This window comes from Ricinus communis, chromosome 5 (assembly GCF_019578655.1).
Source record: "Ricinus communis isolate WT05 ecotype wild-type chromosome 5, ASM1957865v1, whole genome shotgun sequence".
Taxonomy (NCBI): Eukaryota; Viridiplantae; Streptophyta; class Magnoliopsida; order Malpighiales; family Euphorbiaceae; genus Ricinus; species Ricinus communis.
In genome coordinates this window covers 26,749,498-26,762,670 of record NC_063260.1, presented here as the reverse complement: position 1 = coordinate 26,762,670, position 13,173 = coordinate 26,749,498, and the positions used below count along the sequence as shown (strand labels likewise).

The 13,173-nt window shown below is 34.7% G+C and overlaps 1 protein-coding gene across 2 annotated transcripts; it reads right to left on the bottom strand.

Moving 5' to 3' along the window:
- Positions 1–1,429: 1,429 nt before the first annotated feature.
- On the bottom strand, positions 1,430–11,659 carry LOC8271609 (ABC transporter F family member 3). 2 transcript variants are annotated; one of them, XM_002518826.4, is made up of 18 exons: positions 11,203–11,658; positions 10,709–10,921; positions 10,238–10,427; positions 9,870–10,078; positions 9,600–9,758; positions 5,635–5,763; positions 5,442–5,543; positions 5,200–5,346; positions 4,552–4,614; positions 4,398–4,444; positions 4,207–4,266; positions 4,026–4,108; positions 3,741–3,835; positions 3,366–3,452; positions 2,948–3,035; positions 2,588–2,673; positions 2,041–2,103; positions 1,430–1,940 (listed from the first exon to the last, which is right to left on the bottom strand). In XM_002518826.4, exons 1-18 carry the CDS (start codon positions 11,404–11,406, stop codon positions 1,818–1,820), a joined length of 2,148 nt encoding a protein of 715 aa, XP_002518872.2. In that variant the 5' UTR covers positions 11,407–11,658; the 3' UTR covers positions 1,430–1,817. The 2 variants fall into 2 exon arrangements, with proteins under 2 accessions (XP_002518872.2, XP_048230002.1); XM_048374045.1 differs by lacking the exons at positions 1,430–1,940; positions 2,041–2,103; positions 2,588–2,673 and adding an exon at positions 2,687–2,857 and having other exon boundaries at positions 11,203–11,659.
- Positions 11,660–13,173: the final 1,514 nt, after the last annotated feature.

Below are 13,173 nucleotides of genomic sequence, written 5' to 3'. Positions count from 1 at the left end.
GCTTTATTAAGCAATAAGCAACCACATCATAAGAGAGTACAATCATCATCATCATCAACACAATAATCACAATATAAAAGATTTTTATATATGTAAAAACCCTAAAAATCCAAACACAGATATTGAAAATTTAGGGTTTGAGGCGATATAGTGCTAAAAATAAAGAGGAAATAATCAAACAGGGAGATCTGAAATGTCGTCACTCCGATGAGGGTTTGAAGAGAGAGCGAGAGGTCGATCTTTAGCTTCTTCTTCATTATCATCATCATCAGGATCATTAGTAGCAATATTGACGCAAGAGAAACGTTCAAGGGAGGAAAAGAAGGCGGAGATCACAGTGGCGCTGACCCAATTTGCGACGTTGTTTAAGTTTTCCATTGATACGATGCTGTTGTTGGTCGTTGTATTGTCGTTGTTTTCCATTGTTATTTTGGTGTCCAATACTGAAACCAATTGATTGCAAAACCAAATTAAAAAGCAAAATCAAATTTTGTTGTTTTGGAATTGATTTTGTGAATTTTCTAAACCCTAAATTTTTTTTTTAACAAAAGAATAGGAAATAGGGATCTGACAAATACAGAACCAATATGGGCGCGGGATTTGGATGAAATGAATGCGGGGGTGGGGGCCATGACTCGATTACACAATATAATATACATACGTAGTTACGGTAAATTGAAGTTAAAGATACTTCATTCTTTTATTAATATCATTATTACTACTATTGTTATTAAACTTATCTTTAATTATGTTTAAAGATAAGTTTAATAAATTTAAACTTATCGCATAAATTTAATTTGATGTTGTTTAATCTCTTAGGCTACTTTAGCTTAAATTACCCTATTCGAGAAAGATTGCAACTCACGCTCCATAAACAGAGAGTGACCAAGTAAAAAAGCGTAATAAATGAAATTCCTTGGCTAATGTTTATCATGAAAATATCTAAATTAAATAGCTTTTAAGAGTCACTTAATATTTTTTTTATTTGATTTTAGAAAAGAAATATTACATTATCATTTTTTAAGGGAGAGTCAACGTATTCTTTTTAGAACTAGTCCCGAGTGGAAAAGAATTAAATAAAATCATGCTATAAATTCAGAAGTTAAATTGTAACTTTATTCCAATAAACAATGTCAAACTAGCTAATCAGTTGAGTAGACAGTCAGCGAAGGAATCTTAACCTTATCGGAACAAATAGAATTTAGTCGAATGAATTAATCTTAAGATGATACAATGAAGGAAAATAGGTTGGTGTAAGCTTAGGGAAGAATTTCCCTACCAAAGATTAAGAAAATTAAGGGTTTAATAATACGAAAAATGAATTCATATCTTTTTCATGAAAGTCTAGTAATATAAAGAGAAATTTAATGTTATATTTGAATGAATAGTTTTCAACTAAAGAGGCTGAAATACAATATTGATATTTAAATTAGATACCCAATGTCAACAAATTCTTAAAAGATATTGAAGATGGTTATATTCAATTTATAATCATTTAAGATATGATGCAACCAACTTTCTAAATTTAAAGAGTCAGAAACAACTATATAATCATAAGTTTTTTTTTAAAGAAAAAAAGAAAATACACTTGCCCATCGCTCCTAATAGAGGCTCCATCTTCTAGCAGAAGTCCAAAAAAAAAAAAAAAAAAAAAACCAAGCGAAAGTAGTCCTAGTTTTGCTGGGACAAACTCAAAATTGCTCGTACCGAAAGCCGTTGAGCCATCGTATTCTGTAATCTGTGGTAGCAATGAAAGTATTACTGTTTGTTTCACTCCAACTGCAGCAGGACTAGATTTAATCCAAGGAAATATATGATTAAGAAGACTGGAGTATCTTCTTGTAATCCTGGAATGTCCCGTGGAAAGGTGTCGCCCTCCCTTCTGATACCACCCATAATTCCTCTACACTCCCAGATATCAAATGCTCATCGTGACTAACCTGCAAATTAACGATGCCAAAAATTGCTCCTCTCAACAAATTCTTTTCATATTCTGAATCACATTAATAATCAATTTTCAAAAGAGAAGAGGTGCCATACCATGAGAATCCCTCCCTGGAACAAGACGAGGCCTTGGATTAGTGCTTCGACTGCATCCAAATCCTACATTTAGCATAAACCCACATGTCAGAGAGCAGTTGAATTTTCTTCTTTTTTTTTTTTTTTTCCCTCCAAAATGTTGATGCACAAAACGGAAAAAAGAAAAGTTAATTCCGGAGGCTACAGTGCGTACCAAAAATAGAACATTGAAAAACATTGAAAAACATCCAGTTATAATGCAGGGCCATGCCAAACAATCAACCATTTGCATATAATATAATATGTTAAGAGGCACATGTGTCACGACTCCACAAAATCCAGGATTTTCTCCCAAATACAAGAATATATTATTGGGCAAAGACAATGCTAATCATTTTCTCCATCCAAAACGAATCATTTCAACAAAATAAAATGAATAATGAATAAAGTTCAGAACTGAATCGGCAGTCTTTCTCCTGCAAAAGCTCATTGAATAGGTTTTCCAACATCCTCAGCAATGCTTCATATATATAAGAAATGTAAAACAATGTAAAGTATAATGACTTACAAGATGATTGGATGGCTCATCAAGCAATATTATATGTGGTTTCTTGAAGGTTATCTTTGCAAACGCCACCCTGCTTTTCTGACCACCTAATGTATTAAGCAATGACGGCCATATATAAATTAGAATATCTGAGAAAAGCTTTATGTGGGAATATGTAGAAGTCATGATTGATAGTGACTTTATGATTAGCACACATAAAGAGCATCTCTTTGCCTATTTGCCATGGCGAGCCTTTAACTCAAGTCACACCCCAAAAATAAGCAAACATTCCTGAATTCAAATAGAACCGCAGCTTGAGAGATAACTTTGGATTGTCGATCTACAGTATAGCAAATGCAGAAAATCAGAAAAGAGAAGTACCAGATAATGTGTACATTGGTTGAAGTGCCAGATTTCCAGTTACACCAAAAGAACCTAAGTGAGCTCGAAGCTTTTGCTCAGGCACTCCCTACACAAAGTAATAATTGAATATTAATTAACAATGATAAATATCTAAAATAAATGGTGTTATTAAATTGTTATAGAAAAATGAATAGTTTTACCCCCTATACTTTTCATATTTACATGTTTCCCTTTCTATAATTTTCAGAAATGCTATCACTTTTCAGCTGTTTCGTTTCTATGCTACATAGCTATCCACTATTCTCATAATATCTCAAAGAGTAATTCACTCTCTTTCCTAATCCTCACTAAACTAAGAATTGAAATTAATTTAAGGAAACAAATGTCCACAGAAAAATTAGAATAAATAATGTGATTGATCAAAGTAAGCACTCACTGGGAAACAACGCATCATATATAAAAGGGGGTTGGAAGACAAGTCAAGGCCATCAACATGGTGCTGACTAAACACAGCAATGCGAACCTGCAAACAAGACAGTACAAGTTCCCATCACATTCAATACAGAAGCAAACTAAAAGTTTGATAAAGCTATATTAACTTTCAAAACACAAACTTAATTTCAAAAATTTCCGATGTAACAAAACAAAGTCTTTGTAATTTCAGCTTTTACTTCCCCCTTGGAGAGAGACAAGTTTTACAATTAAGACATGAGCTATAAGATCAAATTCTTCTAGATGTATGATTGAGGTATTAGTAAATGATCGAAGAGCATTACCCAATAAAAAAGTCATAAGAAAAGAAGCAACACACCTTTGCTGAACGAAAGACAGTGCCAGAGGTTGGTTGCAGTTCTCCTGCTATTAGTTTAAGTATTGTTGATTTACCAATGCCATTTGGCCCAACCACTGCATAATGAGGAAAATTCAACTTATCAGGGATTCTCTAATATGATGAGCATATGTCAGTACTTCAATTGCTGTAATTATTAAGAAATTGTAGACATTATTATGAACGAACATAAGCCCATTACAGCAAAACAAACATGAATAATGTACAGGTAAAAACTGAAATTTCCATAAAGGCAGGCATGCTTACTTGCAATTCGGCTGTCCAGATCTATACCAAAATTCAAGTTCTTAAATAACATCGGGCCCCCAGGATAACCAAATGATGCATCACTGCATTCAATGAAAGTTAACAACATTAAGCAATCTTTTGATCCTAGTAAAACACAATACTGGCACATAAAATAAATTCCATCAGCTGCAAATCACACCTAAAACTTATTATTGGGGGACCTGGTCTATCATCTGGGGTTGGAAACTCAAATTTATAGCTGCGCACCAAAAAAAGAAAAGAGAAAGAAAAGGTCAAAATGACTTTCAACTGAATAAGATAAGTGGAGGAATTACAAACAAACTCATCTAAAATGAGTCAACAAGAGTCATAGAGGAAACCAATGCATACTCTGGGTCATTAATAATTTCATCCACATGTCCCAATCGATCCAGTGCCTGAGATGTCAAGAGAAATAATGAGCATAGGCCTACCAAGTAAAAGAAGGAGAGAAAGTTTTGAAATCTTCATTTTAACATCCCCCCTGATAATAGATAACAAGTACCTTGATTCTCGATTGGACAAGAGACGCCCTCTTTGCATTATAACGAAATTTATCGATAAAGGACTGCATGAAGAAGAATGTGATTTGCACGTGAAACACGAGATTATATACATTAATGTAATTACACATTGAATGCCAATTTACTCTGGTGACTATGCATAGTAAAGTCAAAAGAAAGCACTATCAGTAAATATGGGAAAGAAGGAAGACTGAAGGTTAAGTAGGTAACTGTAAAATAGTAAACAATCAACTAGTTGCATATTATGAGATCATGAGTCTGCGACTTTCAAATGAATCAAATCACTATATTGTAAGAACCTGATAATTGAAAGGATGACGAAATCTAATACAAAAAGACAGGAGTTGTTGTATGGACTAAGAAACACAAGCTGCCTACAGGATTCATAACCAAAATGGAAAAGAGAAAGAACACTGTATAAAGCTTCAAATTAGTTCAACTAATGCAAAAAGGAGGTCATGAAAATAAAAATTTGATCGCATGTGTTACAACAGCAATTGTTGCCAAACTTCATCCTTACTTCCTCAATAATGTGAAAAGAGACATACAAAGAAGAGAAGATGGACACCATCAAAACAACAAATGACATATTGCAGCATCATTGCATTTAGCATGTGCAACTTAAAGACCTGCATATGCGCTCTTGCTTTCTCATTTGCCTCCAATGCCTTCTGTTGGTTCTTAACTTGCTCCTCCCGAGTCCTCTCAAAGGTATCATAATCACCCTTGTAAGCATTCAACTTTTGCCCATGTAAGTGGAGAATATCTGTGACCACCTGAGAGACAAAACCAAGTTTTTCAGAAAGGAAAAATGAAGACCTAATTTCATGATGATGGTTTTGATTTTCCATAAGCAGCATGTGAATATTACCGTGTTCAAGAATTCTCTAGCATGAGAAACAACTATAAATGTTTTTGGCCATTTCACCAGGTATGATTCCAGCCATAGGACAGCATGAAGATCAAGATGGTTCTGCAGACAAGATTAAAAAACTATAAACATGTCACACTAAACAAAATACATTACCTGAACAGAACAAAATATATTTCGCCATACTACGAACCGTAGGTTCATCAAGCAGCAACATATCAGGCTCTATAAACAGTGCACGAGCTAGAGCTATTCTCATTCGCCATCCTCCAGAAAAAGTTTTAGTGGCCTTCTTCTGCATTTCTGGAGTGAAGCTGAGGCCCTGGATGCATTCAGGGAATGATAAGGATAAAAATCGAAGAGGTAAGTCGTTTTCATGGTAATATAAAACTGCTCCAGTCCATAATAAAATCAAATGCAGAATTGAACTCCATTAGCTACTTTATGCCTAGTAATCATCTATAAGTTCACTTATAGCTGCTTCAAAGTTCCAGACACAATCCTTGTTTTTTTTCTAATTTTCATTGTTACCTATCTAAAGCCTTTCTCAGCTCTCTTCGTGGTATTTTTACTATTTTCTACAAAGATTTTTCCAAAATTTAAGTTCTAGGTCTGAAGAAAAGCTTGACAGAGGTCTTGCATCTAGTTCATGGATGAACATGTTCCGGCAAGCTGAGGTTTGGTCACTTGATACTACGTCATCGGACCACCTTCCTCTCTATTTGGATTTAAAAAGGAAGATTTTTGTTCCCAAATCTATGAGGTTCAGATTTGAAAATGTTTGGCTGCATGAAAGGGATTGCAGGGAAGTGGTGAGTCGGAGTTGGGAGCAGCATGAAGGTCATAATGTGCTGGGTAAAATCAGTAGGTCTGGATTGGTGTTGGCGAAATGGGGCAGAGCCATTACTCAGAACTTTCGAAGGAACCTTGAGAGATGTAGAAATAGTATGAAGCATCTCAGAAATCGTCGAGATGCTAGAGAGGTGGAGGAATTTAGCATAGCCCAAAAGGTGTATTAGGAGGTTTTCGATAGAGAGCTAAACATATTGGTTAAAGGATGGAGATGCAAATACGAGGTACTTTCACAATTTTGCAGCATCCAGGCGAATAAAGAATAAAGTCACTAGATTAAAAGATGATTCAGGTACATGGGTTTTCCATAATGAGGAGTTACAGAATATTATGGCAGGGTATTTTCAAACATTGTTTACACCAAGTGGCAGTAGGGAGGGCTATGTTTTCGAGTGTGTTAATGCATCTGTATCTGAAAGTCAGAATTTGGATTTGCTTAGCACTATTTCAGCTGAAGAAGGGAAGCAATATTTAGCATGCATCCGGAAAAGTCCCCAGGTCCGGATGGTATAATCCTGTTTTTTTCCAAAGTTTTTGGTCTATTGTAGGCAGAGATTTGGTTCACTTGTATCAAGAATTCTTTCAGACTGGTCAACTTCCAGAGGAGCTGAATAAAACCTTGATTGTCCTCATCCCAAAGAAAAAGAATCTGGAATACATGGCTGATCTTAGGCCGATATCACTCTGCAACGTCTTGTATAAAATTTTATCTAAGGTGCTCTCAAATCGGTTGAAATGTGTTCTTCCCCATTTGATTGCTGAAAATCAGAGTGCTTTTGTAAAGGCACAGTTGATAACGGATAACATTCTCATTGCATTTGAAATAAACCACTTCCTAAAGAGGAAGAGACAAGGAAAAATGCGTACTGCAGCCTTGAAGTTAGATATGTCAAAGGCTTATGACGATATTGAATGGCATTTCCTGCGTAGAATGATGCTACAGTGGGGATTTAGTGAAGTTTGGGTTGATCAAGTTATGGAATGTGTGGAATCGGTTGAGTATAGTGTGCTACACAAGGGCAAGAGGTTGGGACCATTATTCCTCAGCGCGGGCTCCGGCAAGGGGACCCGTTGTCCCTGTATTTGTTCATATTATGTGCCGAGGGGCTGAGTGCAATATTGCGACGAAAAGAAGAAGTAGGGCTCTCCATGGTGTAAAATAGCTAGGGGGCTCCATCGATTAACCACTTATTTTTCGCCGATGATTGTTACTTGTTTTTTAAAGCATCAGAAAATGAAGGGCAAGAGATAAAGTCGCTGCTGCATAAGTATGAGATGGCGTCAGGCCAAAAGATTAATCTAAACAAGTCTTCAGTGTTGTTCAATGCAAATGTTAAGGAAGAAACTAGAACACAACTCTGTCAAATTTTGGGGGTGCATACTGTTTTGGACCCAAGAAACTACTTGGGCATGCCTTCGCTAATTGGACAAAATAAGAGGGCGGTCTTTAAGTTCGTAAAGGATAAAGTTTGGCAGAGATTACAAGGCTGGCGACGTAAATTGTTGTCACGAGCAGGCAAGGAGGTCTTGTTAAAGACCCTGGCACAAGCAATTCCAAATTTTATAATGAATGTTTTCCTTCTTCCTTTTGAGTTGTGTGTTGAGATTGAAAGGATGCTAAATGCATTATGGTTTAGTAGCAACGGCAGGGAGAATCAGGGTATCCGTTGGATATCGTGGGAGTGTCTATGTGTCTCAAAGGAGTTTGGGGGTCTAGGGTTTAAAAGGCTTCGGAATGTTAATTTTGCCATGTTGGGGAAGCAAGCGTGGAGATTGTTAGATGAGAATTCTCTGGTGGCAAGGGTATTTAAAGCACGCTATTATCCTAATTGCTCTTTCACGGAAGCAAAATTAGGATAGAATCCAAGTTACGCTTGGCGTAGTATCCTTGCTGTCCAGGAAGTGATTTGTAGAGGTAGCAGAATGCGTATTGGCAATGGTAAGACTGCATATTTGGAAAATTCCATGACTGCCATGCAAAGCAAATGGAATGGTGTCTAGTGAGATTCCGGAGGGACTTGAAGATGCAACAGTTGCTGGTATTCTTCAGATAAATGAGCGTCGATGGGATGGGGACATATTGGTAGATTTGTTCAATGGGAGAGATAAGAGATTGATTGAAAGCATTCCTCTGACCAATAGGAATGTTGAAGATTCCTGGTATTGGCTTTTTGACGATAAAGGAAATTACTTAGTTAAGAATTGTTACAGGCTGTTGCAAGGTGATTTAGGGCGCCCTGAAACGAGCTTTTGGAATAAATTTTGGAAGCTTAAGATTCCAACAAAGGTCCGGAATTTGATGTGGAAAATTTGTTCAAATTGCATTAGAACTGCAATGAACTTAAGGATGAGGTATGTTGATCTTGATCCCTTGTGTAAGTGGTGTAATAGGGAACCTGAGACTTTGTTCCATGTTTTGTTTGGCTGCTCAATGGCCAGAGAATGTTGGGATCTGCTTGGATTCAGATTCTCATTTCCAACTGAGAGTCCAATTTGTAGCTGGATTCAGAATTTTTTTATTGACAACCATGAAGATACTTGTGCTAAGATGGCTTTGGTATGTGGGAGCTTGTGGAATCAGAGGAATCACTGGGTTTGGAATAAGCAATCCAATACCACATACGGTGTTATTTCACCAGCAAACCAACTTTTGGAGCAAAGGACAAGAGCTCAATCTGCAGATGAGGAAATTGCACCACCTCTTGGTCATAATACTGATGTTACAAGGAAATGGACTAAGCCTGAACTGGGATGGTTAAAAATAAATACAGACACAGCACTGTTTCTCAAGCAAGGGAGAATTGGTCTTGGCTGTGTGGTGAGAGACTCTAACGGGAGGATGATTATGGCTCGGTCCGAACGTCGTGTTGGCAGGTTTACAGCCCGTGAAGCGGAAGCCCTTAGCATGAAGGAAGCCCTCTCATATATGAAAGATTATCAGATGGACAAATGCTTTTTTGAATTAGATGCTCAATAAGTTGTTGATGGCATTCAAGGGCCACCAAGACACTCAAGTTTTCACCTACTTAATGATGATTGTAAGGAGTTAGTTAAGCACTTTAGACAAGTGCAATTTCAGTTTGTTTAGAGATCTGCGAATAATGCAGCTCATGTTACTGCAAAGGCTGCTTATTCTTTGACAGGTCCGAAGGAATGGTTTGTTACTCCTAGTTTTCTGGCCAATGTAATTGAGACAGATATTTCTTATTAATGTAAGTACCTTTGATTTCAAAAAATAATAAAAAAAAAAGTTCTAGGTCTATGTAAACTGAATTCATTAGCGCCAGAAAAGAGTAAAGAACTGACCGCAAGAATGGAAGCAGCACGTGCTTCTGCAGAATATGCATCAATAAACTCAAGTCTTTTGTATATTTCCTCAAGCCTTTGTGAGATAGAATCTTTATCAATTGTTCCATTTTGATCCCCTTTGTTATTTCCATTTTCACCTCCAAACTCCAAGTCTCTCTTCAGGAAAATCATCAACATGTCAATAAAAATACAAGGGCTGGCCATAACAAATGCAACAAAAGAATAGGGTAACCATAAATCTCTCTGAATTAACGGGTACAAACTCACATGTCGTGCAAGAATATGAGCTTCTTCTGCCAAAAGCTGGGTTCTCTCTATATCGGTGTTCAGAACACATTGCAAGGCCGAGGTATCATCGCCAACCACTTCTTGCTCAACATGTAAGATTTGGCAGTTCGAAGGGATACCATCAATGGCATGCATAGCCATGTGCCTAAGGAAAGTTGTTTTCCCAGTACCATTTCGCCCAACAAGGCCTGCAAGTTAATTGCAAGAAAGAATAAGTAGATACCAATGAGATAACAACTATGGTGAACTCTAATGAATTATTCCCTTGGAATTTTCTTTATTTTAATGTTTCTTCTTTTTGCCTTTTTGGCAAAAGTATCTTAAGTGCAAAATGAGAGAAAACTAACCATAATGCCTTCCAAAAGAAAGTGTGACTGAACCATCAACAATCAGATCACGGCCACCCACAGAGATATTAAAGTTCTCCATATGAATATCCTTGACAGCTGGTCCAGTGCCACTATCATGATTCACGCACACAACAGGCATTCCGGCTCGAACTGCTTCCATTTCTGCTAGATGCATTTGATATTGTGCCTGTTTAATTACAAGGAATTACAGTGCGAAGAAACTGTGTACATGTATAAAAATGAGAACTTGAAGGATCAAATTCATAAAGGAAGTAAGGAATGACGTAGCTTGATGCATCATCAACATATATTTAACATTCAAAAAAATTCGCAAAGATCGAGATTTTAACAACACTAAATTATCGAACCAAAGCTCAGAATCATCTCCAAGCACTCTAAGAAACATACTAGAATTAAAAATGGGATAAGATAATGGAGTTACTAATTCACTCATTAAAATAGTTGTACCTCTCGTTGACGCTCGTCCTTCCTCTTTCTCCTCTCTAGCTTAGCACGGTCACGCTCAGTCAGCAAAGGACCATCGATCACCTCAGGCTTTTTCTTTGGCACATCCTCATCCATTCCTTCATTCATTCTAAAAGGCGTTGTAAGGCTCCGCACTGCTGGTTTTGGTTTTACTAACCCATGTTTTCCAAACCTATCACATAGCTTGCTACAAACCTAATAACATCATAATGTACAACAAAAAATTCATATTTCTGTATCCACTTTCTACATAAAGAAAAGGCCTATACTGAAATTTATTTATCAACAAAACTGTATGATAACAAATCCTTTTAAAATCGGCTGTTTTAATCCTAAATTTTAATTATCAATTCTAATCAAAGCAGATAAATTAGCTCAAACAAACAGCAGTTATTTTCATTGATCAAAATCAGTTCTATCGAAAAGTAAATTAAAAAACAAAAAAAAAATGCAGAAGGCAAATGCTCGGTATATACCAGACGACACTCATCAAAATCAGAAACGCAACCGGCGCCGACGAGGAGTTCACCGATAGCATCAAAGGCACCTTCGCCTTCCTCGCCAAAATCGAAATCCTCATCTGCGAGGACGTTGATTATGTAATCAACAATTGGCTGATCCACGTCCTGGACACGGCGGCCTAGCACCTCGTGAACCACTGAAGTAGCCACTTCCGTCATGGCCAATTACAAAAGGAAATATGGTAGTTGCAGTGCAGGCAAGGTTTTTGCAGAAAGAACGGTTACAGCAGGAGCAGCAAAGATACAAGGCTAATAGAGGCGACTCTAACGACGCCGTATTGCCAGAGATCGGCTGGGTTTCGTAACTGTGCTATACCATCACTTGCTGGATTTCTTCACAGGCTTTCGATGAGATCAATCGGCCCGTAAAAGAAAATAAACAATTTAATGATTTTTTTATTCATGTAGCGCTCAAATTATAAGATAGACCCGGTGTATATAGCTTTATGAATCTATAATTTATCTAGTGCCGTTTAATTAGTAGAAAATCGGACATGTGCATCAGATATTTTTTTAAATAATTTATATTTATTACTTTTGTATTAAATATTCATTAATTTATATTTATTAAATATATGTTTAATGTTTATTATTTAAATATAAAATGTCTATTGTTTATTAATTTAATTTTGTTATGTGTACTATAATATAAATATTTGTAGTGTAATTTTAGCTTTGTTTTTCTTATCAATTTTCTAAGGACTATTTATATTATGTCTGTATTATATATGTTCATTTGAATGGATTAGTAGTGTGATTTTCATTAATATTAAATATCTATTGACAAACTAATAAATATTATACCTACAAATGATAAATTTTTATATCAGTCATAAAAATTCTCTAATATGCATTACAAAAATAATAAAAGCTCTTATAAATAATTAATATCTTTATTTGAGAATATTGATGAATATTATATATATAGATAATAAATATTGTAGTACTAGATAATAAACATTAATATTAATATTGATGAATAATACATTAAAAAAATAAATATGAACATTAATCGTAATGAATATTAAATTCACAGATAATAAATATTTCAATACAAAGAAATTTATTATTATAGAACATTACATCTAATAGACATTATACATATAAAAAATATAGTATAATAAAATTTTTTTGACTTGTGTTACTATATTCTGACATATATGATTTTTAATTTTGACACGTGTGAAATTCAAGTTATGTATAATTTAATATAATATTGATTTTTATAAATTTGTTTTGTTATAATTTTAAAAAAAGTTAAAATAATAAAAAAAGTGGGACAAAAGTCCTTGTATTATATACTTTAGAAATAGAATGCACCACACATTTTAGAAAAAGAATGCACAACAATATAAATATTTGTAGTATAACTTTAGCTTAATTTTTTTTTTGTTTACCAACTGTGTAATAACAATTTATGTTATGTCATATTATATATATACATTTGAATGAATTAGTGGGTATGATTTTCATCAACAATGAATATTCATTGACAAACTAATAAATATTATGTCTATAAATGATGAATATTTATATCAATCATAAAAAAATTTAATATATATCACAAAAATAATAAAAAGCTATCATAAATAATCAATATTTTTGTTTGAGAATATTGATGAACATTATATATACAAACAATGAACATTGCAATACTAAATAATGAATATAAATATTAACACTGATGAATTTAATAAATATTAAGCTCATAAATAATGAATATTTAAATACAAAAAAAATTAATTATTATAGAATATCACATCTAATAGATATTATACATATAAAAAATGAATATTTTAGTACAAGTAAATGAACAAAAAATATAATATGTATTTAGTGTAATAAAAACTTTTTGAAATGTGTTCCTATATTTTAACACATACGATTTTTAATTTTGACACGTGTACTTATTATTAACATGTAGAA

What these genes read in the sequence shown, in the direction of transcription:
- LOC8271609 (XM_002518826.4), bottom strand. Translation starts at nt 11,406, where the DNA reads ATGACGGAAGTGGCTACTTCAGTGGTTCACGAGGTGCTAGGCCGCCGT. An exon ending in CTAGAGAATTCTTGAACACG is followed by an intron (nt 5,347 to 5,441) that starts GTAATATTCACA and finishes TTTGTCTCTCAG; the next exon opens with GTGGTCACAGATATTCTCCA. An exon ending in TTGTCCAATCGAGAATCAAG is followed by an intron (nt 4,445 to 4,551) that starts GTACTTGTTATC and finishes TTGACATCTCAG; the next exon opens with GCACTGGATCGATTGGGACA.